Below are 22,185 nucleotides of genomic sequence, written 5' to 3' on the forward strand. Positions count from 1 at the left end.
CTGAGATTACAGGGGTGCACCACCACACCCAGCTAATTTCATATTTGTTTGTTTTTAAGTTAGCTTTTGGGGTAACTGAAAATAATAGAGGCCTCCAGTTACCTGTCTCCCAATACTTCCTCCCAAAGTGATATAAAACAATGAGAAAGGAGAAGTAAATGTACTCAAAAGGCAGACTTTCTATAACCCGAAGACAGAAAATAAAACAGAGAACTGTAATCACTTTTCAAAACTGTAACTAAAAAGAGGAAAGTCAGAAAATCCTGGATTTTTCTCATGGTCCTGTCCTCACCCTACAACAAGTATTTGTAGAGAAAAAAGGCAGACCCAGTTCCCTAGAAACAATTGGGACGATACAGAGGGCAGCTAATGAAAGGGGCCTACACTGGTCTAGAATTATTGTCAGATGATTAAGTATACCCAAACATAGAAAATTCTTTAAAAAGTGTCTGAGCAGGTCACAGTAGGGACTATTATAAAGAAATTTCAAACCACATGGAATGTAAAGGGATAGGTACGGTCGGGCACGGTGGCTCATGCCTGTAATCCCAGCACTTTGGGAGGCCAAGGCGGGTGGATCACCTGAGGTCGGGACTTTGCGACCAGCCTGACCAACACGGAGAAACCCTGTCTCTACTAAAAGTACAAAATTAGCCATGCGTGGTGGCACATGCCTGTAATCCCAGCTAATTGGGAGGCTGAGGCGGGAGAATCGCTTGAACCGGGAGGCAGAGGTTGCGGTGATCTGAGATCGCGCCACTGCACTCCAGCCTGGGCAACAAGAGCAAAATTCTGTCTCAAAAAAAAATAGTAGGCCGGGCGCGGTGGCTCAAGCCTGTAATCCCAGCACTTTGGGAGGCCGAGAAGGGCGGATCACGAGGTCAGGAGATCGACACCATCCTGGCTAACACTGTGAAACCCCGTCTCTACTAAAAAATACAAAAAAAAAAAACTAGCCGGGCGAGGTGGCGGGCGCCTGTAGTCCCAGCTACTCGGGAGGCTGAGGCAGGAGAATGGCGTAAACCCGGGAGGCAGAGCTCGCAGTGAGCTGAGATCCGGCCACTGCACTCCAGTCCGGGCGACAGAGCGAGACTCCGTCTCAAAAAAAAAAAAAAAAAAAAAAATAGTAATAATAATAACAAAGGGATAGACAGAATTCAAAGGGTAGCCTTCAAAATGCATGCTTTCTGGGGGAAAAAAAGGCAGAAATGATAACAGGACTACCCAATGGCAACTGGGTGTTTGTCTTGGTCCATCTTCTGTTCCTATAACAGAATACTATAGACTGGGTAATTTATAATACAAAGAAATGTATTTCTTACAGTTTTGGAGGCTGGGAAATCCAAGGTTAAGGAGCCACACGTGGTGAGGGCCTTCTTGCTGTTGGGAGGACTCTCTGCAGAGTCCTGAGATGGTCAGAGGCATCACATGGCAAGAGGCTAGAGTACGCTAAACTGGCTTTCATAACAGGCCCACTGTCTTGATAACTAACCCATTCCCATCATGACCCATTAATCTAAAATACCTTGAATCAGAAATTCAAACATGCAAATAGAAATGGACAAAAAGCAAGGAGGAGTAAAAAGATTGTTGATTGAACTCCAGAAAAAAATACAAGAAAAAGACAAAATTATCTCAGAAATAAATAAATCATAAGGCACCCAAGGGATAATAGATTTAAATTAAAATTTAATAAAAGGCATTTTAAAAATCAGGAAAGTGGCCAGGCACGGTGGCACACACCTGTAATCCCAGAATTTTGGGAGGCTGAGGTGGGCAGATCACCTGAGGTCGGGAGTTTGAGACCGGCCTGACCAACATGGAGAAACGCTGTCTCTACTTAATACAAAAATTAGCTGGGCATGGTGGCGCATGCCTGTAATCCCAGATACTCAGGAGGCTGAGGCAGGAGAATCACTGGAACCTGGGAGGCGGAGGTTGCAGTGAGCCGAGATCATGCCATTGCACTCCAGCCTGGGCAACAACAGCAAAATTCCATCTCAAAAAAAAAAAAAAAAAGTCAGGAAAGCAATGAAGAGGATAAGAAATGGCATAAAGAAATAAATAAAAAGGATCAGAGAGAAAGTAAGAAAACAGGAGACAGACAAAGAAGGAATTACATAGTTCTATTATTGGAGTGCCTGAAATAAAAACAAAACAATGGAATAGAGCTGAAATTTAAAATGTTTGATCTAAGAAAAAATTCTAGAAACAGGAAAATACCTGAATCTACATATTGAAAGGACTCACTGGGAGGGGGGAGAAGGGAGGGACTGCATTGGGGAGTTATACATGATATAAACGTTATGCACATGTACCCTAGAACTTAAAGTATAAAAAAAAAAAAAAAGAAAAAAAAAAAAAAAAGAAAGGACTCACTAGATACCTGGGAAAATTAACCCAAAACAATAAATCCCAAGACATGTACCAGTAAAACTATTAGATTTCAAAGACAATGATAAAAGCCCTCCAGACAAGAAGATCTAATAACGTACAAAACCAAAAGAATTAGAGTGGCATCCTATTTATAAAAAATCAATAAACAAAGCAAGATAACAATGAAACAGCATTAAAAAAGAAAAAAAAGAAAAAAAAACAACGCATGAACTAAAGTGTGAACCAAGGATTTTATATCCAGCCAAGCTGTTCTTCATATATCAAGGCTAGAGAAAAACAATTTTCAACATACAGCAGGCCAGGTGCAGTAGCTTACACCTGTAATCCCAACACTTTGGGAGGCTGAGGCGGGCAGATCACCTGAGGTCCAGAGTTTGAGACCAGCCTGGCCAACATGGCAAAACACCATCTCTACTAAAAGTACAAAAAATTAGCTGGGCGTAGTGGTGCACGCCCATAATCCCAGCTACCTGGGAGACTGAGGCAGGAGAATCGCTTGAACCCAGGAGGTGGAGGTTGCAGTGAGCCAAGGTCGTGCCATTGCAATCCAGCCTGGGCAACAAAGCAAGACTCCATCTCAAAAATAATAATAATAATTACAGTAACTTACTGAATTCTACACCCATCAGATTCAGTCTTGAGAATCTACTAGATGATGTATTTCATCCAACTAAGTGATAACTGGGAAAACTTTAGTAAAACCACTGAGGATAAGGATTAAAAAATAGGTAAATGTACATCTAAAACTCAAACTACTCTTAAATAAAAGGGGAAATACAAAAATACAAATTTAAATTACAAAATACAAAATAATAATAATTGTAAGTGCCCAACAGGGTCTTCCTGCCTGCTACCTAGATACAGCCTATTTATCAAGAGAGGGGGATTGCAATAGAGACAAAGTTTAATGCATGTAGAGCCAGTTTTGTCACTACTTACATTGGCCTCCCCAAAAATTCAGAGTCTAGGGTTTTCCCAAAGATAGTTTGGAGGGCAGGGAGCTAGGGAATGGGTGCTGCTAATTGGTTGGGGATGCAATCAGAGGCATGTGGATAGAAGGTACTCCTGTGCTGAGTCCAATTCTGGGAGGTGAGGCGTGGGCCCACAGAGGAATCGCTGGTCTAGGTGGAATCATCTGGTAATCAGAAATACCAAACTCTGAAAACATCTTAAAAGGCTAACCTTAGGTTGTACTATAGTGATTTTATTTACAGGAATAATTGGGGAAGTTGCAAACTTTTGACCTCTGGAACAACTAGTGTAATTTTGTTGTTGTTGTTGTTGTTGAGACAGAGTATCACTCTGTCACCCAGGCTGGAGTGCAGTGGCATGATCTTGGCTCACTGCAACCTCCACCTCCCAGATTCAAGCAATTCTCCTGTTTCAGCCTCCTGAGTAGCTGGAACTACAGGTGCCCACCACCACCCCCAGCTAATTTTTGTATTTTTAGTAGAGACGGGGTTTCCCCATATTGATCAGGCTGGTCTTGAACTCTTGACCTTAGGTGATCCACCCACCTCAGCCTCCCAAAGTGCTGGGATTAGAGGTGTGAGTCACCATGCCCTGCCAACTACACCTACATCTTAGCAGAATTTAGACCTCTCTTATCGTCCTAACCTGGTGGCCTTTCATTAGTTTTCTGCCTGCCTCGGCCTCCCAAAGTGCTAGGATTACAGGCATGAGCCACTGCTCCTAGCCCTTTTCATTAGTTTTAAAAAGGCGGTTTAGGGCCAGGCACGGTGGCTCACACCTGTAATCCCAGCACTTTAGGAGGCCGAGGCAGGCGGATCATGAGGTCAGGAGATCGAGACCATCCTGGCTAACACGGTGAAACCCAGGCTCGACTAAAAATACAAAAAATTAGCCATTCATGGTGGCGGGCACCTGTAGTCCCAGCTACTCGGGAGGCTGAGGCAGGTGAATGGCATGAACCTGGGAGGCAGAGCTTGCAGTGAGCTGAGATCGCGCCACTGTACTCCAGCCTGGGCGACAGAACAAGACTCCGTCTCAAAAAAAAAAAAAAAAAAGGGAGCTTAGTTTTGGAAGGGGTGATTATCATTTAAACTATAAACTCCCTAGGCCAGGCGTGGTGGCTCACGCCTGTAATCCCAGCACATTGGGAGGCTGAGGCAGGCAGATCACGAGGTCAGGAGATCAAGACCATCCTGGCTAACATGGTGAAACCTCATCTCTACTAAAAATACAAAAAATTAGCCGGGCATGGTGGTGGGCGCCTGTAGTCCCAGCTAGTCGGGAGGGTGAGGCAGGAGAATGGCATGAATCTGGGAGGCGGAGGTTGCAGTGAGCCAAGATCACGCCACTGCACTCCAGCCTGGGTGACAGAGGGAGACTCCATCTCAAAAAAAAAAAAAAAACTCACAAAGTTATCTTGGCCCACAATCGGAAGTGACCAGAGGCAGTTTGGAGGTTAAAGGCAAAATAGAGTTGGTTAGGTCAGATCTCTTTCAGTGTTACAACTTTTGCAAAGGCAGTTTTATAATGACAGCAAAACACTACATATATATCAGAGTCAATGGGATGTAGTTAAAACAGTGATCAGAGGAAAATTCATTGCATCAAACATATTTGTCAGTGAAAATGAAAGAAGGAAAATAATGAATTAAATTCCCAACTCAAAAAACTGGAAAGGAAAAACAAAGTAAACTAAGAAAAGCACAAAGAAGAAAAAAATAAAGTTAAAGGCAGAAATAAATGAAATATAGAAGAGAAAAATGAGTGATTAATGAATAAATCAAAACCTTTTTTTTTCTTTTTTGTTTTTTTGTTTGTTTTGAGTCAGAGTCTTGCTTTGTTGCCCAGGCTGGAGTGCGATGCTGTGATCTCGGCTCACTGCAACTTCCACCTCCTAGGTTCAAGTGATTTTCCTGCCTCAGCCTCCGGAGTAGCTGGGATTACAGGCGCCCACCACCACACCTGGCTAATTTTTGTAGTTTTAGTAGAGATGGGGTTTCACCATGTTGGCCAGGCTGGTCTCAAACTCCCAACATCAGGTGATCCGCCCACCTCGGCCTCCTAAAGTGCTGGGATTACAGGCGTGAGCCACCATGCCCAGACAAAAGCCTAATTCTTTTTTTTTTTTTTTTTTTTTTTTTTGAGGCGGAGTCTCGCTCTGTCGCCCAGGCTGGAGTGCAGTGGCCGGATCTCAGCTCACTGCAAGCTCCGCCTCCCGGGTTCACGCCATTCTCCTGCCTCAGCCTCCCGAGTAGCTGGGACTACAGGCGCCCGCCACGTCGCCCGGCTAGTTTTTGTATTTTTAGTAGAGACGGGGTTTCACCGTGTTCGCCAGGATGGTCTCGATCTCCTGACCTCGTGATCCGCCCGTCTCGGCCTCCCAAAGTGCTGGGATTACAGGCTTGAGCCACCGCGCCCGGCCAAAAGCCTAATTCTTAAAAAATGAATAAACTAGAAAAATTACTAGCTACCTTGATCAGAAAGAAAAAGGGAGAAAGCACAAACACAAAATTACAAGAGGCAAATAACCATTGTAACAGAAGAAATGTTAAACATTACAAGAGGCTGATTTGCAGATGTCTGTGCAAATAAAAAATGCATGAAATGGATAGCATCTTAGTGAAATGTTTGCCAGAAATGACACCATTAAAGTTACAACACTTAAACATACCTATTTCCACAGAAAAACAGAGAAATTTACTAAGGAACTATACCACAACAAAAGGATCAGGCCCAGATAATTTCACAAGGGAATTTTACCAAATCTTTAAAGGTCAGATAGTCCCAGAGTGCTCTACAAATTATTCCAAAGCATTTTAAAGGCAGAAGAACCCCTTAATTCCTTTTATGAAGAATGACACTGATTCCTCAACCTGATAAAAATGACACACACACCCCCAGACAAAAACTACAAACCAATATCACTCATGAACATGAGGGATGCAAAAATATTGAAAAATATACTAGCAAACTCCAACACTATATACAGAAAATAATATACCATACTGCTATAGACTGAATGTTATACCCCCTGCCCCAGATTCTTATGTTGAAATCCCCAGTCTGAAGGTATCTGGAGGTGGGCCATCTGAGAGGTGATTAGGTCAGGAGGGCTCCATCTTCATGAATGAGATTAGTGCCCTTGTAAGAAGAGACTTGGGAGAAATGGTCCCTTTATCATGTGAGGATACAGCAAGAAGGTGGCCATCTGCAAACCAAGAAGATGACCCTAGCAGGGCCTTAGCCAGCACCTTCATCTTGGAGACTTCCCAGCCTCCAGAACTGTGAAAAATAAATTTATGTTGTTTAAGTCACCAGTCTATGGTATTCTGTTATAGCAGCCTGGGCTGAATAGGACAATGACCTACAATCAAGAGGAAAAATAATCAATATAAGTGGATGCAAAGATGACCCAGAGCGTGGAACTAGCAAAGACTCAACACAGCTCTTATAACCATAACATAAATAATCTACTGGAAAAGGCAGATATAATAGTGGAAGACATAGGAAATGTCTGGAGGATGTATATGGTGGAGGATATAGGAGGAATATGGAAACTCTGGGGGGAAATGGAAAAGTGCCTTAAGAGACATATCAACCAAAAGCAACTTGTGAAACTCATTTGGATCCTGATTTAAATAAATCAAAAGTTTTAAAAATGAAACAACCAGGGATATTTGAACACTGACACAATTTTTATTATTAAGTAATTATTCATTTTTTGTATGATAAGGATACTGTGGTTATACGCTTACAAAAAGAGTCCTAATTTTTTAGAGATGTGATATGGTTTGGCTCTGTCCCCACCCAATTCTCATCTTGAAATCTTGAATTGTAGCTCCCATATTTCTTTTCTTTTTTCTTTTCTTTTTTTTTTTTTTTTTTGAGATGGAGTCTCACTCTGTCACCCAGGCTACAGTGCAGTGGTACAATTTTGGCTCACTGCAACCTCTGCCTCCCGGGTTCAACTGATTCTCCTGCCTCAGCCTCCCAAGTAGCTGGGACTGCAGGCGCACACCACCATGCCTGGCTAATTTTTTGTATTTTTAGTAGAGACGGGATTTCACCGTGTTAGCCAGGATGGTCTTGAACTCCTGACCCCATGATCCACCTGCCTTGGCCTCCCAAAGTACTGGGATTACAGGCGTGAACCACCGTGCTTGGCCCAGCTCCCATAATTCTAATGTGTAATGGGAGGGACCCAATGGGAGGTAACTGAATCATGAGAGTGGGTCTTTCCCATGCTGTTCTTGTGATAGTGAATAAGTCTCAAGAGATCTGATGGTTTCATAAAAGGGAGTTCCCCTACACGAGCTCTCTTGCCTGCCATCATGTAAGACATGAGTTTGCTCCTCATTCGCCTTCTGCCATGATTGTGAGGCCTCCCCAGCCATGTGAAACTGTGAGTCAGTTAAACCTCTTTCATTTATAAATTACCCAGTCTCAGGCATGTCTTTATTAGCAGTGTGAGAACAAACTAATACAAAATACATGCTTAACTGTAACTGATTAAACAATGGGATTATTTGTTTTAAAATAATCCAACAGTCCAACAGTGCCGGGCACGGTGACTCATGCCTGTAATCCCAGCACTTTGGGAGGCCAAGGCAGGCAGATCACCTGAGGTAAGGGGTTCAGGACCAGCCTGGCCAACATGGTGAAACCCTGTCTCTACTAAAAATACAAAAATTAGCTGGGCATGGTAGTACATGCCTGTAGTCCCAGCTACTCAGGAGGCTAAGGAAGGAGAATTTCTTGAACTCAGGAGGCGGAGGTTGCAGTAAGCCAAGATCGCACCACTGCACTCCAGCCTGGGCGACAGAGCAACAGAGCAACAGAGCAACAGAGTGAGACTCTGTCTGAAAAAAAAAAAAAATCCAACAGTGGAGGGAGGAAGGCAGATGTTAGTGGGAAGGAGGATAATAAATGAAATAAGATCAACCATTGTAGACAATTGTTGAAACCAGTAGTGGGTACATAAGGATGCTTATAATGTTCTCTCTACTTTTGTATATACTTGAAAAGTCCCTAATAAAATAGTAAGAAAGAAAAGGAGACAGGGTGGAAGGGAGGAAAAGAAACGCTTCCTTCCTCATTTGTGACTAGGGCCCACTCCAGTTCCTAAGCCAATCCTGGCCAAGTCAATCTCTGGCTTGTCAGTGGTGGGCTTTGGAATTAGGTTATCGTTTCATAAGCAGGCAATCTGCCAGTAATTCAGGCTACTAAAGTAAGCTAGTTTTGATTTGCATTTTCTAAACTGAATTTCCCCATTGCACCTCAGACATGAGACCTGGTGTCTCCAACAGAACTCTAAATCCGAGTGCTGCATCCCAAGTCTTCACTCAGCCCTTCTCTTGCATCTGTACTGGTTTGATCCTAGGACCACGTGTCTGACCACTACTCTTGGCTCCTAGACCTTGGGCCTGCAGACTGATCTTGCCACAGATGAACATATCTTCTAAAGGTTAACTTCCTGAACTCCTGGGATCTACCCATCTGACCGAAGCTCAGGAAGGAGTGACCGATTGCCCTCAGGCATTGTTTTTCCTCTATCTATTTAATAGCTGCTTCTCCAAGATTGACATCGGTGTCTGTAGAGGGTCGTTTTCCTCCACACCTGTTGGGCCAAGACATGTCAACCCACGTCTCTCTGTTTATGCCAAATGAAGAGGAGGCATGTGCCAAAGCATTGACAGTCCTGGGGCAGTAAAGCAGGCTGGTGTTGGGTAAAGACAGGCACGCTGACAAACGCCAAATAGGGAAACTTCTACCAGGCCCCGCAAACAGTAATATCACCAAATGCTTTTCAAAGACTTGGAACACATGTGGCGATGAGCTTGTGACCAAGTGGGATTCAAGCGTTGCTTGTCTCATCTGTTTGCTATGAAACATGAGATGCAAAAGCACTTTGTCAGATTCTAACTTCAACCTTATGACCAGTTTCAGCAAAAGGATATTCAGAGGAATGGTTTTTCTGAATGACCAAAAGTGAATACAAAGCTGTGCTTTTTAAGTTCAGGGAGCCAGCTGCAAAATTATGTCTCCTCAAAATGAAAATCTTGGTCCCACTTAGAAATGATCACTCCAATCACGAGGTCAGGAGATCGAGACCATCCTGGCCAACATGGTGAAACCCTGTCTCTACTAAAATACAAAAAATTAGCTGGACATGGTGGCGCACGCCTGTAGTCCCAGCTACTCGGGAGGCTGAGGCAGGAGAATCGCTTGAACCCGGGAGGCGGAGCTTGCAGTGAGCTGAGATGGTACCACTGCACTCCAGCCTGGGCGACAGAGCAAGATTCTGTCTCAAAAAAAAAAAAAAAAGAAAAAAGAAAGAAAGAAAAAAGAAATGGCCACTCCAGCTTCCCATACATTTGTACTTTTCCAGGTCCTTTCACATGTAACTGAGCACAAGCAGAGAGAAATAAGAAATACATGCTTCAGGCCGAAGTCTTGCAACTCAGGATTTAATATGCAGTAAAGGCAGCTACTCAGAGGAGGTCAGACCTTGGTAGGGCTTGGATATTTCTTTGGAGCCCCAGGACAGTGAGACACAACCACTTTCAGTCATTCCTGAACTTTATACCAATGAAAGTGGCTTTGGTTGCATAGAGTCAGCCAGTGTTGCTGGATTTAATCTCTTTCCAATTCTTTGGCACCCGATCTGGCACAGAGCTCTGCTGAGGCTGTTCCCTGACTTGAGTGTGGAGCAGAATTTCCCCTTTTTAGGTCACAAATTCAGAGTAGTCACTCATCATAGCGACTCTCTCCACTGTGTCGATTTTAAATACCTTCATTAATAACACTTATGAAACGTTGGCAAGGTGGTGGCTATCTTGAGTTGCTCCTGATATCCATGACATATCACAAGATAGAATCATGGGAACAAACTTGCCCCTGCAGACTAGGATGATAAAAACACAGTGATATCCATCTCTTGTAAACACAGCTGAATTAAAAACCCTAGGACAAGGGTCACAGCGGATTATCCAGAGATCTGCTAAGGGTGAGTACAGGCCCCCAGAAAGGAGTCTTCCTTTTATTTTATTTTTTGAGACGTAGTCTCGCTGTGTCGCCTAGGCTGGAGTGCAGTGGCATGATCTCAGCTCACTGCAACTTCCATCTCTCGGGTTCAAGCAATTCTCCTCCCTCAGCCTCCTGAGTAGCTGGGACTACAGGCACCTGCCACCATGCCCAGCTTTTTTTTTTTTTTTTTTTTTTGTATTTTTAGTAGAGATGGGTTTCACCATATTGGCCAGGATGGTCTCAAACTCCTGACCTTGTGATCCACCTGCCTTGGCCTCCCAAAGTGCTAGGATTACAGGCGTGAGCCACCGTGCCCGGCCGACGAGCCTTCCTTGTCAGTTTCTTAAGCAGTGTCTGGCTGCTCCCTTGCTGCCACCACCTGAAGTCTTGATCCTCATGCCTGCCTTTGGGGGTGGTGGGATGGGACCTCTTGTGCTGAGATGGACAAATCTTCCCTAGGCTGGTGGCCTTCTTGGGGTTCAGAGCATTGGATCGGGATCGCATCAGAATGAGTTTGGTTTTCTACTGGCCAATGCTCCAAGTGTACACAACTGTATTTTCCCTGGCTCTCCCTCCCCCTATTAGCCAGCAGGGCTGTCCCCTACCCCAACATGTCCCTGGCTGTTAAGTATGTGCCCTTGCTTGCAGTTAGAAACACTGTCGGCCGGGCGCGGTGGCTCAAGCCTGTAATTCCAGCACTTTGGGAGGCCGAGACGGGCGGATCAAGAGGTCAGGAGATCGAGACTATCCTGGCTAACACGGTGAAACCCCGTCTCTACTAAAAAATACAAAAAACTAGCCGGGCGAGGTGGCGGGCGCCTGTAGTCCCAGCTACTTGGGAGGCTGAGGCAGGAGAAGGGCGTAAACCTGGGAGGCAGAGCATGCAGTGAGCTGAGATCCGGCCACTGCACTCCAGCCTGGGTGACAGAGCAAGACTCCGTCTCAAAAAAAAAAAAAAAAAAAAAAAAAAGAAACACTCTCATCACCCTCAGCATTCATTTCTCTGCTCCCATGACAGCACACACTTGAGCAGCCACTTTGGAGGGCCTGCCTTTGTTCTTTTCTCTGAAAACCTCTCATTCCTCAACCCTCCCAACATCCCCCATCTCCCTCCTGTCTGAGTGGTCCTGGCCCACCCCATCAACCCACCTCTTAGACCCTGCTAATTCGATTAAGGGTAGATTCTGGCTTACGTGGGGACAATCAGATTTTCTCTCTAGATATTTGATAAGGAAGACCATCAAAGGAGGCCACTCATCACCAGGCAATGAGGAATGGGGGCCAGGACCAGTGATAGAGAAGCCCAGAGTCTGTGCATGCTGGACTTAGGGAGAGGCAGGGGTAGGAGCCCAGCAGAGGACACCCGTCCACCCTCAGACCAGAATGAAGCCAGTGGTTGCTGAGAAGCAGGGGTGAGAAGTTGCTGCAGCCCAGAACTATGTCTGCTCAGCAAATGCCCCTTTTCAGGTGGGTTTCTATTTCTTGCAACCAAATGTGCCCCGATTGAAAGCACACTCAAAAGCTGCCCATGATGTCCAGATGCTGGCCTCATCTCCGTTCTCATCCTCTTTCAACCTCCCTGCAGCATCTGAGACTGTCCCCCTACCTCCCTCCTCCAGCCTCTTTCCACCTAAGGCTTTTCTAATGAGGTGCTGCAAAACCCCACTCTCTTTCTCCTTCTCCAGTTCCTCCTCCCACCTTCTCAGTCAAGTCAACCAGGAGCTTCAGGATGTGGTGTTCTAGCCTGGTCTTCTCCTTGGAAAGTCCACTGATTCCCATGGCTTTCTCTACTGAGTCCAGGGAAAAGGCTCTAAACCTAAAGCACCTGCCCGGACCTCTCACTCCTGCACCAACTGTCTACTTAGATGAATCAGCCTCTTGAAATGTCCACTCAATATCTTCCCCTCAAGCCAATCCCTCTCTTGCCTTGCCCATCGGATTTAGAGGACCTCGTTCTTTCAGTCATGTGGCCTGGGACCACTGTGGTCATTCTACACCCCATGGTGACTGCCTGCTCAGCGTCACTTAATAAGTGTTTGCTGAATGAAATGAAGAAATGAATCTTGTATTTTTCCCTCTGTTTCATTCCTCTTCTGTTGCACTGATAGAATTTGGAGGTTTGTCTCCTCTAAATCTCATTTTGAAACGTGATCCCCAGCACTGGAAGTGGGGCCTGGTGGGAGGTCATGGGGGCGGATCCCTCATGAATGGAGTGATCCCTCATGAACACTCCTTGTAGTAAGGAGTGGCTTCTCACTCTATTAGTTCACATGACAGCTGGTTGTTTAAAAGGGCCTGGAGGCCAGGTGAGGTGGTTCTCTCCTGTAATCCCAGCACTTTGGGAGGTTGAGGCGGGAGGATCGCTTGAGCTCAGGAGTTCAATACCAGCCTGAACAACACAGCAAGACCCAGTCTGTCTACAAAAAATAAAATCAGCCAGGTGTGGTGGTGCGTGCATGTGGTCCCAGCTACTGGCGGGGGGGGGGGTGGGGGGGGGTGGAGCTGAGGTGGGAGGAGCGCTTGAGCCCAGGAAGTCGAGCTACACTGAACCACTGTACTCCAGCTTGGGTAACAGAGAAAGATCCTATCTCAAATAAAAAATAAAAAATAAAAAGGGCCTGGCAGCCAGGTGCAGTTGCTCATGCCTGTAATCCCAACACTTTGGGAGGCCAAGGTAGGCAGATCATGAGGTCAGGAGTTTGAGACCAGCCTGGTCAACATGGTGAAACCCTGTCTCTACTAAAAATACAAAAATTAGCTGGGCATGGTGGCGTGCACCTGTAGTCTCAGTTACTCAGGAGGCTGAGGCAGGAGAATCGCTTGAACCCGGCGGGTGGAGGTTGCAGTGAGCTGAGATAGCGCCACTGCATTCCAGCCTGGCGACAGAGCGAGCCTCTGTCTCAACACACAAAAAAGAAAAGAGCCTGGCATCTCTCTTGCTCTGTCTCTTGCCATGTGACATGCCTGCTTCCCCTTGGCCTTCCACCATGAGTAAAAACTTCCTGAGACCGCAGCAGACACCAAGTGGGTGATAGTGCCAAGCCTGTACAGCCTGCAGAACCAGGAGCCAAAAAAATCTCTTTTCTTTATAAACTACTCAGTCTCAGGTGTTCCTTTATAGCAATGCAAAACAGACTAATACACTCACCATGCCACTAGAACTGGGAGGAGTTTTGCCCCCTGTATACACACCTAAGCAGATATTACACAATAGATTATACATGTTGTCAGTGGGATAAAGGATTTTGGTCAGGGCATTTCTGTTTTATGGTACAGGGTATGAAACAGTACATACACACACACTTCTGTGTTTAACTGAACTGTAGGATTCTCTCATGAGGCTTAGAATTCTGCCTAACTGGCCGGGCGCGGTGGCTCAAGCCTGTAATCCCAGCACTTTGGGAGGCCGAGACGGGTGGATCACGAGGTCAGGAGATCGAGACCATCCTGGCTAACACGGTGAAACCCCGTCTCTACTAAAAAAAATACAAAAAACTAGCCGGGCGAGGTGGCGGGAGCCTGTAGTCCCAGCTGCTCTGGAGGCTGAGGCAGGAGAACGGCATGAACCCGGGAGGCGGAGCTTGCAGTGAGCCGAGATCTGGCCACTGCACTCCAGCCTGGGTGACAGAGCGAGACTCCGTCTCAAAAAAAAAAGAGAATTCTGCCTAACTTTGGCTTTAACCTGATGATTCAGTTATAACTGACACCAAGTCAAACTCAGAAACACAGAGTCTGTCAAGATCACACAGTGGCTCAAGTTGGCAGGCACAACACCAGAAACAAGCCTGGAAAAGCACTTGTGGGAGTCTAGAGAAATACCTGTGCAAACATGTCAAGGTCAACACAATATGAGCTTTCAAATGACTTTCTCCCACAAAGTTCTACAAACCTTCAGGGCCTTCGGGGTTCTCTCTTAAGTCATCTTTCTGCAGAATCACAAACATTTGAAACTGAAATTTGTGATGGGCAGAATCGCAACAGAGGCCAGAAGAAATTCCAGTAATCATCTAGCTCAACTCCTTATTTCACAAATTAAGAGACCAAGGTCTAGATTAATGGGACCATAGTCTATCAAAAGTAACCAGTGACGTATTAGAAAAAGTACAGTTCATTTGGCTTCAGAAACAAGGAGTGGAGAGGCACAGATGTGCCTTTAATTTCACTTTATAAGGAAAAGCAAGCAAGCAATGCTTTTATCCCTCTAATCTCAGTGGTCAAACCGGTTTAAAGCCACAGGTTGCTCAAAGGAAGAAGCTCTCAGTCTGAGACTCACTCACCCAGTATCCCCCCAGCATGGAGAGAAGGAGGAGAGAAGCAGGAGAAGGCCCTCTCTTCCGGAGGCTCCTTTTCAGCACTGCCCTCCACCAGTGGTCTGTCTTCCCCAGGATCACATGGAGTTGTTCTATAAATGTGCATTGGCTTAAGGCTGGGAACGCTGGCCTGGGAGGCAGCGGCGTGTAAGCAATCTGACCCGGGCCAGGCAGCAGCTTTCCAGAAGGCTCTGCAGCCTAGAGGGAGAGGGTAACAAGGAGCAGGGAGCCTGCAGGTACTGCCAGCCTGCAGCTCTCTGTGCCTCTCACTACACATTTATTTGGGATCCGAAGCCAGTGTCAACTACCTTGGGCTGCAATTTGCTTTATTTGACTTATATTTTGGCTGGGACAAACCACTTTTCAAAACAAAGCAGTCATAAAAGAAGAAAAAAACTAGCCATAAAATTAGCAGTGCTGCCGGATGCAGTGGCTCACGCCTGTAACCCAGCACTTTGGGAGGCTGAGGCGGGAGGATCACGAGGTCAGGAGATGGAGACCATCCTGACTCACATGGTGAAACCCCGTCTCTACTAAAAATAAAAAAAATCAGCCGGGTGTGGTGGCACGTGCCTGTAGTCCCAGCTACTCGGGAGAGCGAGACAGTTGAATCGCTTGAACCCGGGAGGCGGAGCTTGTAGTAAGCCGAGATTGCGCCACTGCGCTCCAGCCTGGGCGACACAGCGAGATTCTGTCTCAAAAAAAAAAAAAAAAAAAAAAATTAGCAGTGCTTCTAGTAAACAAGGACAGGTCATCACCAGCCTCAGCTGACATAGTATCAAGCAGTCCTTTTCAAACATATCAATATGCCTCCTTCAGAAAGGGAGAATGAGCAGTTAGGCGAGTTCTAAACAGCATGCCACCTACAGTTTCATCAGTAGACAGGGAATTAAAGATGCAATCATACAATGGAAGCGAAGCAGCTGGAGAAAGGGTGAGGGGCCATCTATTTATTTATTTATTATTTATTTATTTATTTTTGAGACAGAGTCTCGCTCTGTCGCCCAGGCTGGAGTGCAGTGGCGCGATCTCGACTCACTGCAAGCTCCATCTCCCGGGTTCACGCCATTTTCCTGCCTCAGCCTCCCGAGTAGCTGGGGCTACAGGCGCCTGCCACCGCACCCGGATAATTTTTTGTATTTTGTTTAGTAGAGATGGGGTTTCACCGTGTTAGCCAGGATGGTCTCGATCGCTTTGGCCTCCCAAAGTGCTGGGATTTACAGGCGTGAGCCGCCGTGCGGGGCCAAGGTGAGAGGGGCTCTTTACATACCAACAATGAAAACTCTCCAAGATACATCAAGTGAAAAATATTAAGATACAGAACAGTGTGTATGATATACTATTGTTTATGTAAAGAAAAAAGAAAGGGGCTGGGTGTGGTGGCTTACGCCTGTATAATCTCAGCAGTTGGGGAGGCCAAAGTGGGCAAATCACTTGAGCTCAGGAGTTTGAGAACAGACTGGGCAACACAGAGGGACCTTGTCTCTACTAAAAATACAACAAAAAAATTAGGCAGGCGCGGTGGTGCACGCCTGTAGTCCCAGATAGTTGGGATGCTGAGGTGGGAGTATTGCTTGAGCCAGGGAGGTTGAGGCTGCAGTGAGCTGTAATGGTGCCACTGCACTGTAGCCTGGGTGACAGATTGAGAACCTGTCTCCAAAACAAATGAACAAAAAAACCAAAAAACAAACCAAAAAAAAACCCAAAAGGAGGATATACATTTATGTGTATATACTACATTATAAAGGCAATGATCTAAATCTAACCATACAATGCACTACATTATAATATATAAATCTTTCTGGAAACTCACATAAGAAACTAGTGACAGTGGGTGGACTGCGGAGCAGGGAAAGAGGAAGACTGTTCCCTTTCATATTTATTTTCTAGTCTCGGGATTTTATCTCATGTGAATGTATAATTTTCAGAGAAAACTTAAAAGGCAATCTAATTTTCATCAGAAATATTTAATTTTCAAAATTATTCTAGTATTCAGAGTGCAAATTCAAGTCACTATAACTCCTTTTTTTCACATATTTAAAAGTTAGTTGTCTTCCTTAAGAAGACAGAGTTTTGGGCCGGGCGCGGTGGCTCAAGCCTGTAATCCCAGCACTTTGGGAGGCCGAGACGGGCGGATCACGAGGTCAGGAGATCGAGACCATCCTGGCTAACACGGTGAAACCCCGTCTCTACTAAAAATACAAAAAACTAGCCGGGCGAGGTGGCGGGCGCCTGTAGTCCCAGCTACTCCGGAGGCTGAGACAGGAGAATGGCGTAAACCCGTGAGGCGGAGCTTGCAGTGAGCTGAGATCCGGCCACTGCACTCCAGCCTGGGTGGCAGAGCAAGACTCCGTCTCAAAAAAAAAAAAGAAGACAGAGTTTTATAATAACTAAAATGCTGTAATACCAAAGGACCTCCCAGAGTTTTGTTTTGTTTGTTGTAGAGGCAGGGGTCTTGCTACATTGTCCAGTCTGTTCTTGAACTCCTGGCTCAAGGGATCCTCCCACCTTGGCCTCCCAAAGTGCTAGGATTACAGGTGTGAGCTACCATGCCTAGCTTCCCAGAGAGTTTTTAATGAGGGTTCTGAAGGCTGGATACTAAGTCTTGATTCAGCTATTTTCCTTATTCTTTCTTTCTTTTTTTTTTTTCCCCCAGAGACGGAGTCTTGCTCTGTTGCCCAGGCTGCAGTGCAATGGCACGATCTTGGCTCACTGCAACCTCTGCCTCCTGGGTTCTAGAAATTCTCCTGCTCAGCTTCCAGAGTAGCTGGGACTACAGGTGCCCACTGCCATGCCAGGCTAATTTTTTGTATTTTAGTAGAGTCGGGGTTTCACCGTGTTGCTCAGGCTGGTCTCAAACTCCTGAGCTCAGGCAATCCACCCTCCTTGGCCTCCTAAAGTGCTAGGATTACAGGCATGAGCCACCATGCCTGACCAATTCACCTATTTTCTAGCAGTGACTTGGATCAGTTGCCCAAGCACTAAGCACTTTCATTTCATCAGGTATAAAAAGAGAATGATCCCACACTCCATCTTCTTCATAGGCCCAGCATGACTTAATCATGATGATGTACATAAAAGCCCTTCAAAAATGGAAAATCCCTATTCTAGAATTGAGTTGTTCTGGGCAATTACATTTTATAACTTGTTTTGAAGTACTTGTGTAATTCCACACTCAAATAACTTAAGTCAAATTTTCCTGTCGGAAAAAGCATAAAAGTAAAGGGGCCTCTACCTAAAACCACGTGGCGTGTTTTCACATTAGCACTTTTTCGGCACCTAAAACCTTTAGATTTTTCACTTTCTCAGCATCACCTCTCTTGTGTACAAACTGCTTTCTTCCAGATGAACAGCCTGGCATATTAGGGTGGGCTGTTCTGGGCCTTCTCCACAGCTTTCTACCACTTCTCACTTTTGTTCCCAGTTTATTGATCTGGGAACAGTTTTTTAGTCCGCCCACTAGTACCAACACATAAAACTTGGGTGAAATGGTGACATGGTTTGGCTGTGTCCGCACCCGAGTCTCATCTTAAATTCCCACATGTTTTAGGAAGGACCAGGTGGGAGGTAATTGAATGATGGGACAGATCTTTCAATATAATATTCATTATATTGAATAAGTCTCATGAGATCTGTTGATTTTATAAGGGGACTTTCTTTTTTTTTTTTTTTTTTGAGACGGAGTCTCACTCTGTCCACCAGGCTGGAGTGCAGTGGCGCGATCTCGGCTCACTGCAAGCTCCGCCTCCTGGGTTCACGCCATTCTCCTGCCTCAGCCTCCCTAGTAGCTGGGACTACAGGCGCCCGCCACCGTGCCTGGCCAATTTTTTGTATTTTTAGTAGAGACGGGGTTTCACCGTGGTCTCGATCTCCTGACCTTGTGATCCGCCGCCTCGGCCTCCCAAAGTGCTGGGATTACAGGTGTGAGCCACCGTGCCCGGCTATAAGGGGACTTTCCCTGCACAAGTGCTTTCTTTGCCTGCTGCCATCCATGTAAGATGTGACTTGCTCCTCCTTGCCTCCCACCATGATTATGAGGCCTCTCCAGCCACATGAAACTGTCAGTCCATTAAACCTTTCTCCTGTGTAAATTGCCCAGTCTTGGGCATGTCTTTATCAGCAGTGTGAAAATGGACTAAAGAAAATGGCTTTGAGATATAAAAAAGTCTTAAATTATACTAAAATCACCAGAGTTCCAATGTCTATAAACAACAGTGCAGTTCCCATGATCCTGATGAAAACCCACAGATGTCTCTGTATACCGGCTGAGATGGTGCCACCATACAGCAACAGTGTGAGTGCAGTTTCTATCTTTCACTCAGCTGCTCAGCTTTGAAATGATTCTTGACCAAAACATTCATTCATTAATTAGCAAAAGCAAAGACTGATTTTTAATTTGAGGAGATGTGAACTATTTCAAAACTTGCTCATAAAGTCAGGTTTGATTAATATTATTTTATTTCATATTACTTCATATTTGCCCAATTGAAATACACGTAAACATAACCTTGCTGAAAATCACTAGCATATGGCAGAGAGCACAAAGAAAACATTTCCCAGGCAATGCTTAGAGCTCCTGATTAGTTAAAAGCTCTGAGGGGAAAATAAATTCAAAGTAATGTTTGAAATGACAGTAAACAGGTGGATTTATAAAAATAAAAATATATAATGTTTAAGGCTCATTTATCTCCATACATAAAATAAATAAATAAAAGTCCTCTCTTTACTGAAGAAGACAGAACACACAAATACAACTCCTTTCCTTTAACAGACTTCATTAAAATGATAACAAAAGCATTTTTAAAAACAAGTATGTCCAGGTGAGGCGCAGTGGCTCATGCCTATAATTCCAGCACTTTGGGAGGCCGAGACAGGTGGATCACTTGAGGTCAGGAATTTGAAACCAGCCTGGCCAACATGGCAAAATCATCTCTACTAAAAATACAAAAATTAGTTGGGCATGGTGGCAGGTGCCTGTAATCCCAGCTACTTGGGAGGCTGAGGCAGGCGAATCGAGTGAATCTGGGAGGCAGAGGTTGCAGTGAACCGAGATCACGACACTGCACTCCAGCCTGGGTGACACAGCAAGACACTGTCTCAAAAACAAACAACAAGAAGAAAAAACAGGTATGTCTAGACAATAATGTAATAATGTGGCAAACTGGAGAAGGCCCATTAGCTAATGAGAGCTTTCTCCATGGTTGTGGTTAATGGAAAGCAGATGACGGTCTGGTAGTTGAGGAATCAGGGAAGAGGGGCATTAGACTAGAGTAGAAGGGGCTCCAGCCCAAACAAGACTCTGCAGACCCTGGAGAGGCTCTGAAACACCAGGAACAGTGGTGGAAACGTACTTGGGAAGAAAATTAAAAATAAGTGTCAATGGAATCTACCCTTTGCCCTGCCTGGCCCTGTGCCATAAGACAAAAACAAAATTGAAAAAAGCAAAACCTTTCCTATATCCTGATACTTAAAATTCTGTCAGTGTTTGGTGGCTCATACCTATAATCCCAGCACTTTGGGAGGCTGAGGCGGGAGGATCACTTGAGCCTAGGAGTTTGAGACCAGCCTGGCCAACACAGCAAGACCCCCATCTCTACAAAAAATAAAAAATATTAGCTAAATTTAGTGGCATGCACCTGTAGTTCCAACTACTTGAGAGGATTGCTCCTGGTGGGAGGATTGCTTGAGCCCGGGAGGTCGAGGCTGCAATGAACCATGATTATGCCACTGCACTCCAGCCTGGGCAGTAGAGCAAGACCCTGCCTAAAAAAAAAAAAAATCCACAGAAGATTGAAGATAAATTTAATAAAATATCTCAAAAAACAGAATTAAAGAAATATTTAAAATATGAAAAAATATTAAACGTCTGGAGAATCAAATTGTGCGGTCCCTATCTAAGTGATGGAAGATGCAGACATGAAACAGAAAAGTAGAAGGAAGAAAGTGTCAAGAAGGTAATATAAAAATATTTCCCATGCTGCGCATGGTGGCATGTGCTTGTGGTACCAGCTGCTTGGGAAGCCGAGGCAGAAGAATCACTTGAGCCCAGTAGTTCTGGGCTGCAGTGAGATATGATCATGCCACTGCACTCTGGCTTGGATGACAGAATAAGAACTTATCTCTAAAAACATTTTAAAAAATTAATTTAAAAAATAAAAATAAATCATAATTTTTTCCAAAGTTGAAAGAGGCAAAAGGGCTCTCACTAGGTGCCTACCACAGTAGATGAAAATATCTCATACAGTTCTGTGGGTTGGCTGGGCTCAGCCAAGCGGTTCTCACCTTGAGGGTTGGTGCTCCCCAGCCACTGAACCTAGGAAGATAGTTTTCCTACCCCGAATTTTCAAGTAATGGAAATCAGAGGCAAATTCATTTTCCAGCCCTCTCCTCCTTACTTACCGCACTCCAGCTGTTACCAGTAGGGAATCTGATGGGTCTGCAGCAGCAACTCTATTCTTCCCTCCTCAGAGGAAAAAATTCGCCCAAGGGGCATAAGGCAGAGTAAGACACCAAGATAATTTTTAGAGCAGGAGTGAAAGTTTTTAAAAAAGTTTTAGAGAGGAACGAAAGGAAGTAAAGTATACTTGGAAGAGGACCAAGCGGGTGACTTGAGAAATCCAAGTGCACTGTACAACCCTTAATGCGGGGTTTTATATATTTGCACGGTTCTGGGATTTGCATTTCTTCTCTCCTGATCCTTCCCTCGGAGCAGGCTGTCCACTTACGCAGTGGCCTACCAGCACTTGGGAGTGGCCACACTCACAGTGTGTTTACTGAAGTTGTGCGCGTGCTCGTTTGAGGCATTTTTCCCTTGCCAGTTGTGAATTCCTAGAGGAAGGTCATATATTAGTTAAACTCTGATATTTTGCCTCTTAGGGCGCATGCTTGAGCCCACTTGCCCAACTCCTGAAATCTTATCAGGAAGCCGCTGACACTAGCTTCAGGTGTTTTCTGTCTATTGGGAGACGGCCTTTCCCTGGTGCTAGCTGCAACCAATGATGATTTTAGAGAAACAGTGGAACAACCACCTGAACATCATATGACGCTCACCTGACATTCCTGGTTGGGGGTGGGGGTGGAATGTGCTCTGCTACCCTGCTCATGTCCCCCTAGCTACCTACTCTGACACAGATATGTGTGCCTTCCTGAACTTTCTTGAATGTGTCAGACTCATTTTAACCCCAAAGACTTTTTTTTGCTATTGCCTTTGACTACAATATGATTTCCCTGTATTTTTGCATGACACATTACTCCTCACAATTCAAGTCTCATCTCAAATGTCACCTCCTCAGGAAAGATGTTGTGCTGCTCATCACATCTAAAATAGCAGCTCCCAGGCCAGGCCCAGTGGCTCATGCCTGTGATCCTAGAACTTTGGGAAGCTGAGGTGGGTGGATTACTTGAGGTTAGGAGTTCAAGACTAGCCTGGCTGACATTGTAAAACTCCCTCTTACTAAAAAGACAAAATTAGCCAGGCATG

General features: G+C 45.2%; 1 protein-coding gene across 4 annotated transcripts in view; it reads right to left on the reverse strand.

Moving 5' to 3' along the window:
• The window catches only part of TACC2 (transforming acidic coiled-coil containing protein 2), a 273,260-nt gene extending 251,901 nt beyond the window's left edge, over positions 1–21,359 (reverse strand). For 2 of the 4 annotated variants that reach the window (XM_033180528.1, XM_033180494.1), the window contains exon 1: positions 14,673–14,759. Coding sequence is in view for 1 of the 4 variants with exons in the window: in XM_033180544.1 (XP_033036435.1) it covers positions 14,673–14,690 (18 nt within the window). In the remaining 3 variants the exon portion in view is untranslated. Of the gene's footprint in view, positions 1–14,672; positions 14,765–21,104 lie in introns of those variants that run through there. The other 2 variants (XM_033180534.1, XM_033180544.1) reach the window with 2 other exon arrangements.
• Positions 21,360–22,185: the final 826 nt, after the last annotated feature.

Source organism: Trachypithecus francoisi, unplaced genomic scaffold (assembly GCF_009764315.1).
Source record: "Trachypithecus francoisi isolate TF-2019V2 unplaced genomic scaffold, Tfra_2.0 Contig01579, whole genome shotgun sequence".
NCBI lineage: Eukaryota > Metazoa > Chordata > Mammalia > Primates > Cercopithecidae > Trachypithecus > Trachypithecus francoisi.